The sequence below is a fragment of the Conger conger genome, chromosome 12 (assembly GCF_963514075.1).
Source record: "Conger conger chromosome 12, fConCon1.1, whole genome shotgun sequence".
Taxonomy (NCBI): Eukaryota; Metazoa; Chordata; class Actinopteri; order Anguilliformes; family Congridae; genus Conger; species Conger conger.
Window position 1 is genome coordinate 6,166,604 of NC_083771.1, and position 16,144 is coordinate 6,182,747.

At 48.0% G+C, this 16,144-nt stretch overlaps 1 protein-coding gene across 6 annotated transcripts in view; it reads left to right on the forward strand.

Annotated features, from left to right (window-relative positions):
• The window catches only part of sardh (sarcosine dehydrogenase), a 50,113-nt gene extending 34,793 nt beyond the window's left edge, over positions 1-15,320 (forward strand). For all 6 annotated transcript variants that reach the window (XM_061263633.1, XM_061263636.1, XM_061263631.1 and 3 more), the window contains 5 exons: positions 2,631-2,724; positions 7,257-7,419; positions 8,944-9,112; positions 9,565-9,700; positions 12,754-15,320. In XM_061263633.1, the coding sequence (XP_061119617.1) occupies positions 2,631-2,724; positions 7,257-7,419; positions 8,944-9,112; positions 9,565-9,700; positions 12,754-12,879 (688 nt within the window). In that variant the 3' untranslated portion in view covers positions 12,880-15,320. The remainder of the gene's footprint in view (positions 1-2,630; positions 2,725-7,256; positions 7,420-8,943; positions 9,113-9,564; positions 9,701-12,753) is intronic.
• The last annotated feature ends 824 nt before the right edge of the window (positions 15,321-16,144 follow it).

The following is a 16,144-nucleotide window of genomic DNA, read 5'->3' on the forward strand; positions in this document are numbered from 1 at the left end:
CACACACAGAATTTACAGTTTGTTAACCTCTTGAGTCTAGTGAGTTAAGTGGTGTATTTGTTGCATTGAATGGGTTCACTCTTAGTCACGCCAGAGAGAGTTTGGCCCTCCTTCCACACCTGTACCCTAGACCACACACTCCTATCCATCCAACATTTCTTTTTACATCCCATCTGTAATTTTATATCGTATTAACATAAGCACACCCCTCTGACATCTGTCAAAGTGCTGAGTCATTTTAAAGTACCCATCTCCCCAGTCAGAATGGTACTTTAAAATGGTGGCTCGATATTCAGAGGATCACTTTAACCAGGTCATGGGAATGAGATAAAGCCAGTCCTTATGAATACCACACCCAAAGCTCCCTCTACTTTTTTCTGGATGCCAGCTTGGGATGGATGCAGATTTTTTTCCGACGGTGGTTCTTGTATGATTTATGTCTGCATGAATTATGTGCTTCCACCATCACCCTAGCAACCTTAGCAATTATGATTAAAAAGGTAAAGGGTCTAAATGGACTGCTGCTGTTTTTGTGTCCTGTTTATTAATGTATCGCGGCATTTACAGGACAAACGTTGTTCTGGGAGTGTTCATCACTTAGAGGCTGCTTCTGCTGGGACAGCCCAGCCCAGAGCAGAGTGCGCAAGGGCTGTCAGATCCGGCCTGTGTGGGCTGTCTGTCAGGCCCCATGAAGGCCTGGGACGTCCTGGAGCAGCGCTGCTTCTGCCTGCGGAGGTGCCTGTACCCCATCAGGAGCGGAGGGAGGGGCCTGTACCCCATCAGGAGTGGAGGGAGGGGCCTGTACCCCATCAGGAGTGGAGGGAGGGGCCTGTACCCCATCAGGAGTGGAGGGAGGGGCCTGTACCCCATCAGGAGTGGAGGGAGGGGCCTGTACCCCATCAGGGGTGGAGGGAGGGGCCTGTACCACATCAGGAGTGGAGGGAGGGGCCTGTACCCCATCAGGAGTGGAGGGAGGGGCCTGTACCCCATCAGGAGTGGAGGGAGGGGCCTGTACCCCATCAGGAGTGGAGGGAGGGGCCTGTACCCCATCAGGAGTGGAGGGAGGGGCCTGTACCCCATCAGGAGTGGAGGGAGGGGCCTGTACCCCATCAGGGGTGGAGGGAGGGGCCTGTACCCCATCAGGAGTGGAGGGAGGGGCCTGTACCCCATCAGGGGTGGAGGGAGGGGCCTGTACCCCATCAGGAGTGGAGGGAGGGTTCTCCTACCCCCGTCAGGAGTGGAGGGAGGGTTCTCCTACCCCCGTCAGGAGTGGAGGGAGGGTTCTCCTACCCCCGTCAGGAGTGGAGGGAGGGTGCTCCTACCCCCGTCAGGAGTGGAGAGAGGGTGCTCCTACCCCCGTCAGGAGTGGAGGGAGGGTGCTCCTACCCCTGTCAGGAGTGGAGGGAGGGTTCTCCTACCCCCGTCAGGAGTGGAGGGAGGGAGGCAAGCGAGCAGCTGAAACGGGGGAGAGCGTTATTTCAGTGATGGATGAATGCCCATCTGTGCCAGCCGATGGTTTTAGGGAACAGCTGTCTCCGTTGACTGCAGGCGTGCCCTTAATGATGTCACACGTCCTGTAACGGCAGACGAGGAGAGGAACCGCTTCCAGGCCCCCCTTCCAAAACTAATAATTTAGTTTGTGTTTTCTTGCGAGGGTGTAGGTCTGATTTTAACATCGGCACCATAACCTCCCCGCCCCCACCGCTGCCCTACTTTCTGGATGCCATGTTAATTTTGTTGCCTGCAAACCCAAAATGAAATCATATCTTGGCTGACAAGAATGATTAAACATGGAATAATTACTGCGTTTCTGTGTGCACGGCAAGCTAGCTACAGCTTTTTTTTTTGTAGATGCAGTCTACCCTTTTCTGTAGCTTTTCTTCTTTTTCCTTTTTGAAGTGCTCACAGCTGTAAAATTACTAGTGTGTGTGTGTGTGTGTGTGTTTATATAGAAACACACGCATAGCCCTGCTCAGCAGCGAAACAAACCCATCTATTTAATGGGATTTGAAGGATTATTGACGGAAACTGTTGTTGCGGACAGTAAATACCTTCTCTCCTGGCTTCATCAGTGAGAGATGCAGGTGGAACTGCTGCAACATTTGTTCCTTTCCTGGGTGAATACATTTTCGGCAGGTCGATTCTGTGCTAAGGCCAGGTGGGGTGGGCAACAAGGCGATAATGAGGGATAATGACTGGACAAACTATTGATGGGGACAGTTTAATATCCCTACGCATTTGGTAGGGATGTGCACCCCTGTTTCCTCCCTTGAGTCCGGTGTTTGCTCGCAGATATATACCGAATTACATTATGATGTTTTTCCCCAATCTGTATACACATTTAATCTGATGCATGTTTCATGTTTAATATTGTTGACTTCTAAATGTTATGGATTACCCTCGTGTGCCTTTAAAGTCCAGTTTCTTGTGTGCGTGAAGTGTAACTGGAAGTAAATTTGTACTGTCCCCTAAAGTTATTATTTGATTTGTCAACATTCATCATGTTGTATTTGTGACTGTAATGGATGGCTGCTGCGTCCTTCAGAGTGCATTACTGGAGAGCACACACGAGCAGAGCAGAGCTGCCGGCTGATTGTAATTATGGCTGATTGATGTGTCTTCGTCTGCAGCCGTGACCTGCTGAAGGAGGTGCTGGACACAGACCTGAGTAATGAGTCTTTCCCTTTCTCCACACACAAGCTGGTGAAGGCTGCAGGACACCAGGTGAGCCTCTTTCTGACGTACACGCACACACACACACGCACACACACACACACCTGCATGTACAAACACGCACACATACACACACACGCGTGCACACACACATACACATACACATACACACGCTCATACATGCACATGTCTGTTCACGCACACACACACACCGCACACACGCGCGTATACGCACACACAAGCATGATCTCGCACACGTCCGCACACACATGCGCGCACACACATACACGCGTATGCACACACACACACACACCCGTCTGCACACACATACGCACTGCACACACATGCGCGCGCACACATACACGCGTACGCACACACACACACACACCCGTCTGCACACACATACGCACTGCACACACATGTACACACGTACGCACGCACAGGAACACATTTGCACATTAACTCCTCAGATCTGCTCGGCTAATTGGATGTATGTAGTGGGAAGGCCAGCGGCGCCCATTAATTCTCCCTGATCTCGCTCCCTGAAGGTATTTACATTTTTGTTTCAAAAAGGTTCGGTACAGGAACTATTGATCTCTCAACCTCGAAAAGCCAGTTCATTACAGCAGCCTCCAGTGATGCTAATTAAAAGTCACGGAGGACATTGTTGTGAGCGGGTTTGGTTTATGCAATGTTTGATCTGCTGTGTAGAAGCCTGTATTCACAATTGATGGGCTCATAAACTGATTAAGAGAGGTCTGATGGAAGCACGCTTGTGTAGCTGTGGGCAGTTGTGCGGATTTGTGATTACTGCAATGAAACCGAGATTAAATGACTGAAGCCACAGACCTTCTGATCAGAAGCTCTTGCGATGAATGCATTGTCGCCTCTGTCTGTTTAAATTGGTTTGCCGAATGTAGCAGATGTAGTCTTATAAGGATTTGAAGGTTTTGTCAAATAAATACTGCAACACAGTGAAGTTATCTGCTGAGATGCCAAATGACCGAGTAAAGGTAGTTGATGAACCTGTGATACCCTGTGCTGCAGCTTATCCTCATGTACAAGTCGGCACTATGCCTTTAGTGCTCCTCACAGTAAGGTCCAGTCATCATACTTTGTTTTTTTAAATTATTTTTATCTGATTTTTTCCCTTTTTTCTCCCAATTTGGTAGCCAATTGGACCCCGTGAGAGCTAGTATTAGATACACCGCCCACACCCCGTCCCTCGGCGGCCAACGGGAGAGCGACACGCCTTCTTCAAGCCGTCTCGCCTCCCTAGCTGTAACTGTGATTCCGAGGCGCCCGATGTGCTTGTTTTGTGCGGCTATCTACTAACCCTGCCAAGTCCCTCCCTCTGGAGCAGCGAGCCAATTATTGCTGCTCCACGTGAGCCGGCCCCAGTCATCATCTTTGAGAGAGGCACCGCTCATTGTGAATGGTGCTAGCTCTCCTGTAGTATTGTGTTACTAGCAGTGTATAATATGTCACTGTGGCACATTTTTTGTGGGCTCTTCAGAGGCATTGCTGGTCTACATACCTACCAGGGAAGACTGAACGAGGGACGCATTTTAAACGAACCGTACTGTGGTGAGCTAAGATGTGCTTTTGAGACACTGGAGGTGCAGTTTCAGATGCGGGTGGTTCTGGAGCATCTCATAAAAAGTGTATGCTGCGGAGAGTGCATTTGAGCACGGTGAAGCTCGGAGCCCTCCGGGCTGAAACCGCTGTGCTTGTACACGCCTCGGCCTACATCTGAGCCCCCCGCCGTGGGCTCAGAGACCTGTGGGTGTCTGCGGCGGACAGATGGGCTGCCTGGCTGGGCTTCCTCTGTGGCTTACAGCTTTCTCAATCATCGCTCCTTCTGCCTCTCCCTCCAACTCTGGAAATATCTGTTCGCTGTACTCCGTTCTTAACATCCTCACATCTCTTTGTCTCTCCCTCATAATGTTCCGCTGCTTCCAAATCTTTGTTACGGTCCAGAATAAGGCCAAACAACTTCAGATCCTTGGATGTAGAAGGAAGCATTCCTCATTTTATAGTGCTGCGCATCATTGCAAGCTCAGCAGATTCTGAAATGTACCAAATGCTTTCAATAAGTAAACTCAACCCTACTCTGTTGTGGAAAGCCTCCCTGGATTGTACAGTTTAATGCTGGCACACTGTTGATAAGACCCTGATAATGCTTACCCAGTCCAGCCTCCTGCTTCTGGGGATAAGGGGGGTTAGGACGGTGTGTGTCTCTGTCACGACTGCTGTCTGTTCTGGCCCCACGGTGGTGGAATGACCTTCCTGTGGAGGTCAGAGTCTTTGACCACTTTCAAGCTGAAACTGTAAACTCACCTCTTCAGGCTGCCTCCCTGCCTCCCTGCTGTAACTAGCCATTAAACTATGTGTATGCTATAGGTTATAATTGCACTTATGTATAATTATTTTAGTATTCGGGGTGTTCTAGCTGCCAACCATGGTATGCTAATCAGAAAGTTGATGTACTCTTCAAGGGTTCAAGTTCTATCCATGCGATCACTCTAGGACTTAGAACTGTACTTTCCTCTAGGGTCTTCAGCGCACTTGTCCCTGGTTCTGATTTGCCCTTTATCGTGCGTCGCTCTGGATAAGAGCGTCTGTTAAATGACTGTAATGCAATATCTGTGGGAGGTGCAGTGGAGGTCCAGGAGCGGGGGCTGGGAGGAGCAGAGGAGGGATGTGAAATCGATAGAGCCAGGATTTACAGCATACAGCTCCTGGTGCTGAGGTATAAAACACTGGAGCAGCCCTCTCCTTAATACGGTCTGAGATATGCCCCTCACCGCGTACGGTCAGGCTCGTGCTGGGGGAACAAAGCCCCGGTCACACCCTACTGGCCCTGGACTCCCCTGTGAATTCCATGGCAGGGTCAGGGTGTCCTTGGCTGGGGAACTGGGGTTGGGGCGGATATTTTGGAGTTTGATGCCACTGCATAAGCCCCCCGTGCCCTCAGGGAGGTCGCCCTATATCGACCAGTGAAAAAGGCTAATCTGGTGCTTCTCAGTGTAGGTTCCGAAGGGTAATATCGTATTTAGTAATCAGTCTCATTTAATTATTTTAATTTAGCTACGTTATTAATAACTAACTCAGTGGTAATGATTTAATAAACCATTCAACAGTCATACCGTTGAATTAATACTATGAATTCAACAACCACTTATATGAGTTCGAATTTTATAAGTAGCCTTATAAGTAGTTCTTAAATAGCTAGTTGGCTTGATTTAGTGTTGGAAAAACATTGACGGACAACCGGTTACAATAAAGGGTATTTATTGAAAACAAGAAACATATAAACACAGCAAAATAAGAAGGGCGTGACGGAAAAGTAACGCATTGAAGTGGGCAGAAAGACGGAGGACAAAGGAATGCGCGTACACGTATGCCCGCGTCGAGAAAGCGAGGGAAGGAGACAAAGGAAGAGGGAAAGAGCGCGTGCACGTGAGTACACGTAGCGGGCGAAGAGGATGGGGGAAGGAATTGGTGGAGAATGTAGGTAGGGCCTTATAATGGTGGACCTATGGTTCTAGCGCGTAATGGCGCGTACACCTAGCTAAAATTTGGGTGGTCAGGAGACAAATTAATGAAATCACCGCAACAAGAGTACTTGCGCTTTGGGAAGCGTTTCCACGAGTTTGCGGTGCTTGATTAAATTAATTTGTAAACTTACAATCCACTGACTATAAGCCCGGAGGGTTATTTGTACGGAGGAGAGAGAGAGAGAGAGAACAATGTAATTGGATGATCATGTGGAAGTTGTAAAAGAGAAAAACAATTTAACAAAGTTACATAAAGTTAATCTAACGATACAATGTATATAACATTAACAAAACTAATGCCCAGATGCGCAGCCTTACTTGGGGGCGAATATCTGATGATATTCGACCAGTCTCAAACAGCTGACCATCGTCAGCAGGCAAAGTTTCTTGCTTGGAGAATCTGTGATGCTCCAGGGAATGAACGCTGCCCAGGTACCGTTGTCCCGGGGGAAGGGCGTCTCTGGCGGGACCAGGGAAATCCGTCTCGGGCCTGACCAGGGGAAGGCGTCGTCGTCTCACGCGTGGGTGGAGGAGGAAGAGAAGCCTGTCGTCTTCTAGCTCCAAAGTTGATTAAAACCGCACAATGTATGTGCGATCTCCGATAAAATATCGGGTCCTTGCAAGTATTCGGATGTGTATAATTTCAGAACTAGCAGGCCCAATGAATAGAACCGTGATCAAGGGTTCAGACACAAAGGGAGTGTTCTTAAAATTAATTAGATGGGAGTCTCTTTTGGAACGAACAGCATGGGATAGCCGTAGGTTAGAAAGAGGCCGTGAAATTCGCGCCTGAGGCTTTTGTGAGGTCCAGCAGTTGCGTATTTCCGGCTGTTACTGTATTGGCTAAATTTCCATTAAATTACAGTGGGAGGCGGCGTTGATTGTGTCATCAATGGCGTGGACAAAGGCGTTTCCCTGTTTCAAAAAGTTATTACGTTGGCCCCAACATCAGATACAGGACAATGTGTTGTTCACAATCAGACCTCGTCCTCTCTGTGCGTTTGCGTGTCCTTCCCGCTCCAGGTGCGGGCGATGCGTCTGTCCTTCGTGGGGGAGTTGGGCTGGGAGCTGCACGTCCCCCGGGACTCCTGCGTGCCGGTGTACCAGGCCGTCATGGCCGCCGGCGCCAAGTACGGCGTCTGCAACGCCGGCTACCGCGCCATCGACTCCCTCAGCATCGAGAAAGGTGAGCGGCGTCCACACCCGACCTCCACATAAAGGACTGGGTCTCAGGCCGTCACTGCTCCCAGACTGCGTTGTGCTCGTGCTGGGGGGGGAGGGGGGTGGGGTAATGATGATGTTGAGGAGTTTCACAGTTGAGGTCTTTTAGGGGGGGCAGGGGGGGGGGTTCACGGTAGAGGTCTTTTAGGGGGTGAGGAGTTTCACGGTAGAGGTCTTTTAGGGGGTGAGGAGTTTCACGGTAGAGGTCTTTTAGGGGGTGAGGAGTTTCACAGTTGAGGTCTTTTAGGGGGGGCAGGGGGGGGGTTCACGGTAGAGGTCTTTTAGGGGGTGAGGAGTTTCACGGTAGAGGTCTTTTTTCAGCGGTGTTTACCCCACAGCTTGGCCAGCTCAGCCTCCACTGCAGGAAAGGGAAAGGCCTCTCGTGAAACACAAATAACGCAGACGGGAGCGAAGATGCAGGGTCTGCTTTCCACCTGTCAGAGCAAATGTGATTTGGGTGACCGAGGGGGTCAATCATTTTTGCGCGGAGGTGGGCCACGCCTTAAATGTCATGAGAATTTATGTATTCAGTTCCCTTTTTCCTAAGGCAAGTGTATACTTTTTGGATTCAAATCTTTTTTTATATTTTGTTTTGTCTCTTGGGGTTTCTCTTATTAGGTTGTTATATTGAAAATATTGTGAAGTTATAGCTTGTGCAGCTACCTTTATAAAATGAAAAAATTGTTTTACACATTAAACTGTTTTAGTTGTAATCATAAGCAACCCAAAACACACACAGTCTCGTTGCGTATTTTATCTTCAGCTAGACATTGTCTCAAAGTGAGGTCTTCCAAGCTTTTTTAAGTGCCCCTATTTTCATACATTTGTGACAGCACTCCAGTTCAATGCCTTCAGTTCAACTGGTTCATGCTCTTGAAAGGCAGGTGTTGCTTGCTAAACATATTTAGTCAGAATCTGGGAGGGTTTTGCCTGCCAGTGCAGATTGGTTGCGTTGACAGCAGCCAATACTGTTTCCAAACTGACGCTTCAGCTGCTGATGGCTTTGTGATTTTTCACAACTTTTTAAATTTCCTGGCATTGAAAGATGGAGTGATAAGCCCACAATGAGCTTAATGATTGGCTGTTTCATACACTCGCCCTGCCCAGCGAGAGCTTGATTCTCCACCGTCTTTGGAACACAAATTGTGTACCGAGTATAAGTGTCTTAACAGCTAGCACAGGGCTGTGAGTAACATGGAGACCAGTGTGTTTGATGCAGTCATTCAACGCTGCAAAGCAAAGCAAAGTAACATTATGACAGAATAATGCAAGGTTCAGACATAGCTCAAGGGAGTGTAGACACTCTTAACTGTGTGTACAGGAAGATCAATTTCCACCCTCTCTTTTCCTGGGAGTCAGGTGTGAGGACAGTCTGGCCAATCAGTAGTGCTAATTGTTCAGCTAATTACAGTACCTGGGAGAAGAGAGACCCAGGGCTGCGTTGCGATGACGGCTGGAGTGGGAGCTGACCGTGTCCCTCCGTCCCCAGGGTACAGGCACTGGCACGCGGACCTGCGGCCTGACGACACTCCCCTGGAGGCCGGCCTGGCCTTCACCTGCAAGCTGAAGAGCTCCATCCCGTTTCTGGGGCGGGAGGCGCTGGAGGCCCAGCGCAAACAGGGGCTGCGTCGACGCCTGGTCTGCTTCACCGTCGCTGAGTGAGTGCTGCCGCGTTCGCGCACAGCCCGGAGCCGCGACTGTGCGTGAAATGGGCAAATTATCCTGTCACTTAAAGGATCGCATACTATTATCCTAAGACAGTTGGGTCCACCTTTTTTTCTTTTTTTTCCCCATTGATGAACTCACTGGGAGTTTACATATATTTGCATTTATTTTTACCCTGCTTTTTCTTTTACTCCGTATATGTATGCTTCTGTATACTGTAGGTGTGTGTGCGTGTTTGTATGTGGGTGTTTATATATGTTTGTATGTATGCTACAGTATGTATGTGTATATATGTATTGATTTGTTCTCCTTGCGGTTATACTGTGCTCTTCTATGCAATTGTAAGAGATATTGAGTTAATTATAACAAGCAAGACTATAAAGTATTGATAGGGTGATGGGTGTTGTAGTCTAACGGAGCTGACACGATGTGCTCTCCACTCCAGGAAGGTGCCGATGTTCGGCCTGGAGGCAGTGTTCAGGAACGGCGAGCCCGTGGGTCATGTGCGCCGGTCAGACTTCGGCTTCGCCATCGACAAGACCATCGCCTACGGCTACATACGAAACCCCGACGGGGGAGTGGTGAGTACAGGCAACCCGTGCACTTACCGTCTTACAAACTTACCTTGTCACAGTCCTACAGTGTTAGAAACTTACCTTATTACAGATATACCATGTCACAAACTTACCTTGTTGCAGAATCACCGCGTCACAGAATCACCGCGTCACAGAATCACCGTGTCACAGAATCACCGTGTTACAGATTTACCATGTTACAGATTTACCATGTTACAGAATCACTGCGTCACAGAATCACCGCGTTACAGAATCACCCTGTTACAGATTTACCATGTTACAGAATCACTGCGTCACAGAATCACCGCGTTACAGAATCACCGTGTTACAGTTGGAGGACAGCTCAGCTGTGTTGGGCCTGGCTTTCAGTTTCATGCTCTGAGGCCTGGTTTGGCTGCTGTGCCTGTGCTGTATGTGTAAGCACCGGGCAGCAGATGTAAATATTGCAGGACAGGGAGAAGCACGCATGGTCCTCTCCTGTCCCGTTAGCTCAGATGTTAAATAATGCAGCGTGACTTCAGGCAAGGAAGACACGGGCTGCTCCTGCTGATCTCGCAGCTCTGCCAGGTAGAGAAACACATCGTGGTGGCAGGTATCCGCAGGGGGTGAAATATCTCTTTCATCTCCCCGTGATTTATAGCGCTCCGCTCTCCTCGTCTCCGTTCTGACCCCGGGCAAGGCGCCGCGTGTCACAGCCGATGAGACCGCGCGCGCGTCTCCACGGCGACGGGGTGACGCGATGGGAAGGGATAGGGCTTGATGAGAAGTGGCGGGGGAGCAGATAGGCTGTGACAGGGAGGGACCCGGAGATGTAACGTCTTACTCCACTCCGCCGTCGGTGAAGTGAGCCGATGTGATCGCGGAGCGCTGGGTATTCCCTCTCTCTCTCTCTCTCCCTCTCTCTCTCTCTGCCTCTCTCTCTCTTTCTTTCTCTCTCTCTCTCTCTCCCTCTCTCTCTCTCTGCCTCTCTCTCTCTTTCTTTCTCTCTCTCTCTTTCTCTTTCTTTCTCTCTTTCTCTTTCTCTCAAAACAAAACCTGAAAAAACGAAACGCGGGCAGCCTGACATCCCGATGCGTTCTCTCCTCGGCGTGCCACCAATTGAGAGTGAAACGTGGGTCTAGTCTTTTCAGATTGCACACCTACCTGTACTTCCACATGAAGGTTTTTTATTACCGGCTGACCTACTTTGCCTGAGCTTTGGCCAGCTCCAGCCCCGGTCCTGTAGAGGGCTCATGTAGCTGTATGTGAAGCCTGGGCTCCATACGCAGTGAAGCACACGCACGCAGTGCAGGATCAGTGAGCAGCCCAGCAGTGATAAAAGAACACATTAGACCTGGTGACCCCTGGCCTCCAGAATGAAGGTGTGGGAATGGACATCGGGGGGTGAGAAGGAGGCTTTGCGGAAGGTTGAAGCGGGGCTGCTCTGCATAATTAGTGTGTTCAGCACCAGCGGGAGGGTTTAGCGCCCCCTGGGGGTTAATGACCGGTGGACAGCCGGCTGTCGGGTACAGAGTGCATCAGTGGTTATATAAGACCAAAATGAGAGCCAATTCAGTTCTGTTCCTTCGCCTTAGCTCATTCTGACTGTATTGTTAACCTTTTTACACAGACCCATTAAAGCCACGCTCAGTCCTGGCCTTATTTGGATCATTCGAATTTTTCTGAGCGATTGGGTCTGACCCTTTGGCCTGACCTCATTAGACAGACGGGGAACGGGGAGCTACAAGCGGGGCGACTCATTTGCCTTCATTCTTTTGACATTTAGACCTCAGCTGGTTTCAAATGTTTCGTAACAGTGTGAAGGGCTTCTCAGCGCTGTAGCCTGAGGCCCACTGCCTCACAGAGCTCAGCCGCTACCAAAGTGGGACTTCAGAGGGAACAGTCTGACACAATGTGGTAAATGGTTGGCATTTATATAGCACCTTTATCTGAAGCGCTGTACCATTCATACACGCACTCACACACACCAATGGCAATTGGCTGCCATGCTAGGCTCCAACCAGCTCGTCAGGAGCAATTGCGGGGGTTGGGTGTCTTACTCAGGGACACTTGAGCCGGGATCGAACCGGCAACTCTCAGACTGCAAGACGACGGCTCTTATCACCTGAGCCAATGTGGCAAGAACCAGAGATAATCTCCCCCCAAAACAGATCCGTCGCATCATACAGTACACGTAGCATGAGGCAGGAATGCATATGGAACATTCTAGCATGGGGAACGCAGGCGTTTGCGCTTAGCGCTTGTTTTAGGGGGAAGCACGGTGGTTTGGTTTGATTTGATTTATCCCCATTAACTGATGCAAAACATCAGCTACTCTTCCTGGGGTCCACATAATAACATGACAAGAGCTGAGGCACTTACAGACAAAATAACCACATAAAATACATAAACTCACCATATTCTAACTTGCAAACATATTACTATATATGTTCCTTTTCATATACACTTATATATATATTAATTTACCCTACATTCATAAACAGCCAGTATACAAAATTACATTACAACATATTCCATCCATCCATTATCTTTAACCCGCTTATCCTGAACAGGGTCGCAGGGGGCTGGAGCCTATCCCAGCATACATTGGGCGAAAGGCAGGAATACACCCTGGACAGGTCGCCAGTCCATCGCAGGGCACACACACACACCATTCATTCACACACTCATACCTACGGGCAATTTAGACTCTCCAATCAGCCTAACCTGCATGTCTTTGGACTGTGGGAGGAAACCGGAGTACCCGGAGGAAACCCACGCAGACACGGGGAGAACATGCAAACTCCGCACAGAGAGGCCCCGGCCGACGGGGATTCGAACCCAGGACCTCCTTGCTGTGAGGCAGCAGTGCTAACCACTGCACCATCCGTGCCGCCTCATTACAACATATTAATATACATATTAGTATTCCTATACATAAAAATATCCCAAATGTAATCACAGGCATAAAGCCATTAGGTGTTGCTTCACTTGTTTCTTAAAGCTTGCTTTATTGTGCGCTACGTGGAGCTACGCTGCCGTCACGCGTCTCTGAGGGCCGCTTGTCTGCTCTCTCGCAGGTGAGCCCGGACTTTGTGAGGAGCGGGGAGTTCACTCTGGAGCGCATGGGTGTGGTCTACGAGGCCACGGCCCACCTGAAGTCCCCCTTCGACCCAGAAAACAAGCGAGTGAGGGGCATCTACTGAGCACCGAAACGGAGGAGCCAACATCAAGCCCACGTCATACTTTGCCAATTCAGGGAGGCTCCAGCAGAACTGTTGTGTGAGACCTGGTTTTAAGTGGACATCATTGAGGTCTGGGCATTGGGTGTGACAAGGTGGGCCATTTCCCTTTTTTTTTCAATAGCCATAGATCCAGACGACCAACTTGCAAGCTTTGGATGGTGCAAATCATTTCTTCATTCACAGTACGGCATAGTCCCATGGCTATGCATCACACATGCTTTACCAAGGTCCAAAAGTACAGAGAAAAACAAATGCATTAACCCAACAAGTTTTTAGATACTTCCTTTCTTTTTTTTTTTTTTCATCGTATCACATAGTTGTGTATAAATACCAAGTGTCTATGAGAAGCAACATCGTACTAACACACTGACATGGCGGCCATGTTTTATTTACAGCGGTGAACGTTCTCAGTGGGGAAATGGTAGGAGATATGCACTACAAAGCTTACAAAGGGGATCATTTAAAATGTGCCTTAGATGGTATGTGCTGTGTGTATACAGTATGTTCTGTCCGTTGCATCTTTCCTTGGTTTGGGTGCATTGATGTGAAATTACATGGCTTCCGATATGCAATAATGCTTATAATATGCAATGATGCTTATCATGCTGCTTGGTCATTATCCAAAAATGGAAAACAGTGATGGATATTGACCTTTGAACACAAGCTTGTGTTTACCACCTCGAGATGCAAAATCAGAAAATGTCATTGATTTTTAGACATTGTAAATCAGTGTGTGGAAATTGATGTGTGATAGCTGTCCACTTCTGAGTTGATTTTGTTGAATAAGCAGGTGGAGGTGATGTTGGGTACATCTCTTTACCTTTTGCCATGTATTTTATAGATGACATAAGTTTGGAGACTGCTAGAATTATAATCGTAATAATTTACTGATAATTATGTAGCAATGTCTTTATCAGTCTAAAACTAATTTAAGTCTCAAATTCAATTTCACATACTATTACAAACCTTACTCTTAAGGGATGTTATAAGACCTAAAGCTATTCTCATTTTTGTGTTTGTTCTGTGATGTGTCTGTATCAGGATTGGTTAAAATCGCAGCAGTGTTGATATGAACCTGTTTGTGTGGTGCATCTGAGCCAGTAGGCAGAGTTCAGCACTGATTACTGCAGAAGTGTGCGTTAGTGGTGGAGGGCAGCCACTCTAAAGCTGATATGCCACTGTGAGTGTTTTATCAAAGAGGAAGATGCACAAAGAATCACAATTTCACAGAGGAATTGCTAATATATAATTTATCTGAAGAGTTTCAGCTTGTAGTTCAGACACCTTTATCCTTTTATTGTTAAAATATTATCTAAGGCTAGGTGCAAACTTATGATGGATGTTTGTGAATTATTTTTGCTAAATCCGGAAATATGTGCAAATGTCAATGGGTCACTGGTGCTATACATATGTATTACATATATATTACATATATAAGTATTACATACTGTAGGTATTAAATACAAATGTACCTTTTGTTTTTGTCATATTAGATCGTACAAACAGTAATGTGTAAAAGTCTGAGGCAAATGTAAAATAACATTTTAATAATTAAATTAAAAGTGTGTAAATACAGAAATATTTTCTGTAGAGCAGTCAGTTTAAAACTAAATCAAATCAACCACCGTTTGCCTTTAAAACTGCATCAATTCTCAAATCGGCAGGTAGGTTGTTCCAAGCACATTGTTTAGCACTGTTCTTCTGCTCTTGCTTGCTTCTGGATCTCCAGCTGATCTCAGATGGCCTCCATCAAGTTTTTATCTGAAAAGTGGTCTGATATTTAATTTATAAAAACCTCTAGGGTGCCTCAGACTTTTACACAGTACTGTAGATCACTGAAAATTTGGAATGGGGTGATTGTGTTTAAAATTATATATTTATATGTAGGCATGTATGTGTATGTTAGGCATATTTCTTCCACCAATTATTCCACCGATTCCATGAGCTGTTGCTTTCTTGTGTCCATTGAAGAAGAAGATCGAAGTTGAACCTGTGTACTTCACATGGCAGTGCCAGTCCTTCTGAGTTTGTTGTATTTGAGTGTTTTAATAAATAGCTAGAAACCATAATTTACAACATATTTTGGAAGCCAGTCAGTTAAAATTGTTCTTAAAACTACATTTGGTATTATCAAAACCCAAGCAGCTGACTTTAGTGTAAATCATTGTTGTAAAGCTTCAAGAATCTAATGTGAATAAATTAAACTGAAACTGATTTGCTTCGTAGAATATGATGAGCATTCAATACATGACAATGCACGCTTACAGTAATGTGCTTTTCAGTTGCAAAGACACTTTATAAACATTGTCCCACTTAATGTCTTAACTGTTAATTGTCAGATGTCAATTGTCATGTTACAGCTTGTGGGGAATATAAGGAAATAAAAGATTGGATATCTTTCATTGTTACTTATGGTTTCTGAAAATGTGTGTTGCGTGAGTGAGGCAGTGACCCTCCCAGCTGGGACCGTAATCTGCGGAGATGGGAACCCAGACGAAGCTATGGGTTCACTACTGGAGGCTGTGTGGGCAGGGACTCGGACCATGTGAGCGGGGACTCATGTCATGTGGGTGGGACTCTGGTACTGTGGGTGGGGACTCTGGTACAGTGGGTGGGGCTCTGGTACTGTGGGTGGGGACTCTGGTACAGTGGGTGGGACTCTGGTACTGTGGGTGGGACTCTGGTACTGTGGGTGGGACTCTGGTACAGTGGGTGGGACTCTGGTACAGTGGGTGGGACTCTGGTACAGTGGGTGGGGCCTCTGGTACTGTGGGTGGGGACTCTGGTACTGTGGGTGGGGACTCTGGTACTGTGGGTGGGACTCTGGTACAGTGGGTGGGGACTCTGGTACTGTGGGTGGGGACTCTGGTACTGTGGGTGGGACTCTGGTACAGTGGGTGGGGCTCTGGTACTGTGGGTGGGGACTCTGGTACTGTGGGTGGGACTCTGGTACAGTGGGTGGGACTCTGGTACTGTGGGTGGGGACTCTGGTACTGTGGGTGGGACTCTGGTACTGTGGGTGGGACTCTGGTACTGTGGGTGGGACTCTGGTACTGTGGGTGGGGACTCTGGTACTGTGGGTGGGGACTCTGGTACTGTGGGTGGGGACTCTGGTACTGTGGGTGGGACTCTGGTACTGTGGGTGGGGACTCTGGTACTGTGGGTGGGACTCATGTACTGTGGGTGGGACTCTGGTACTGTGGGTGGGGACTCATGTCATGTGGGT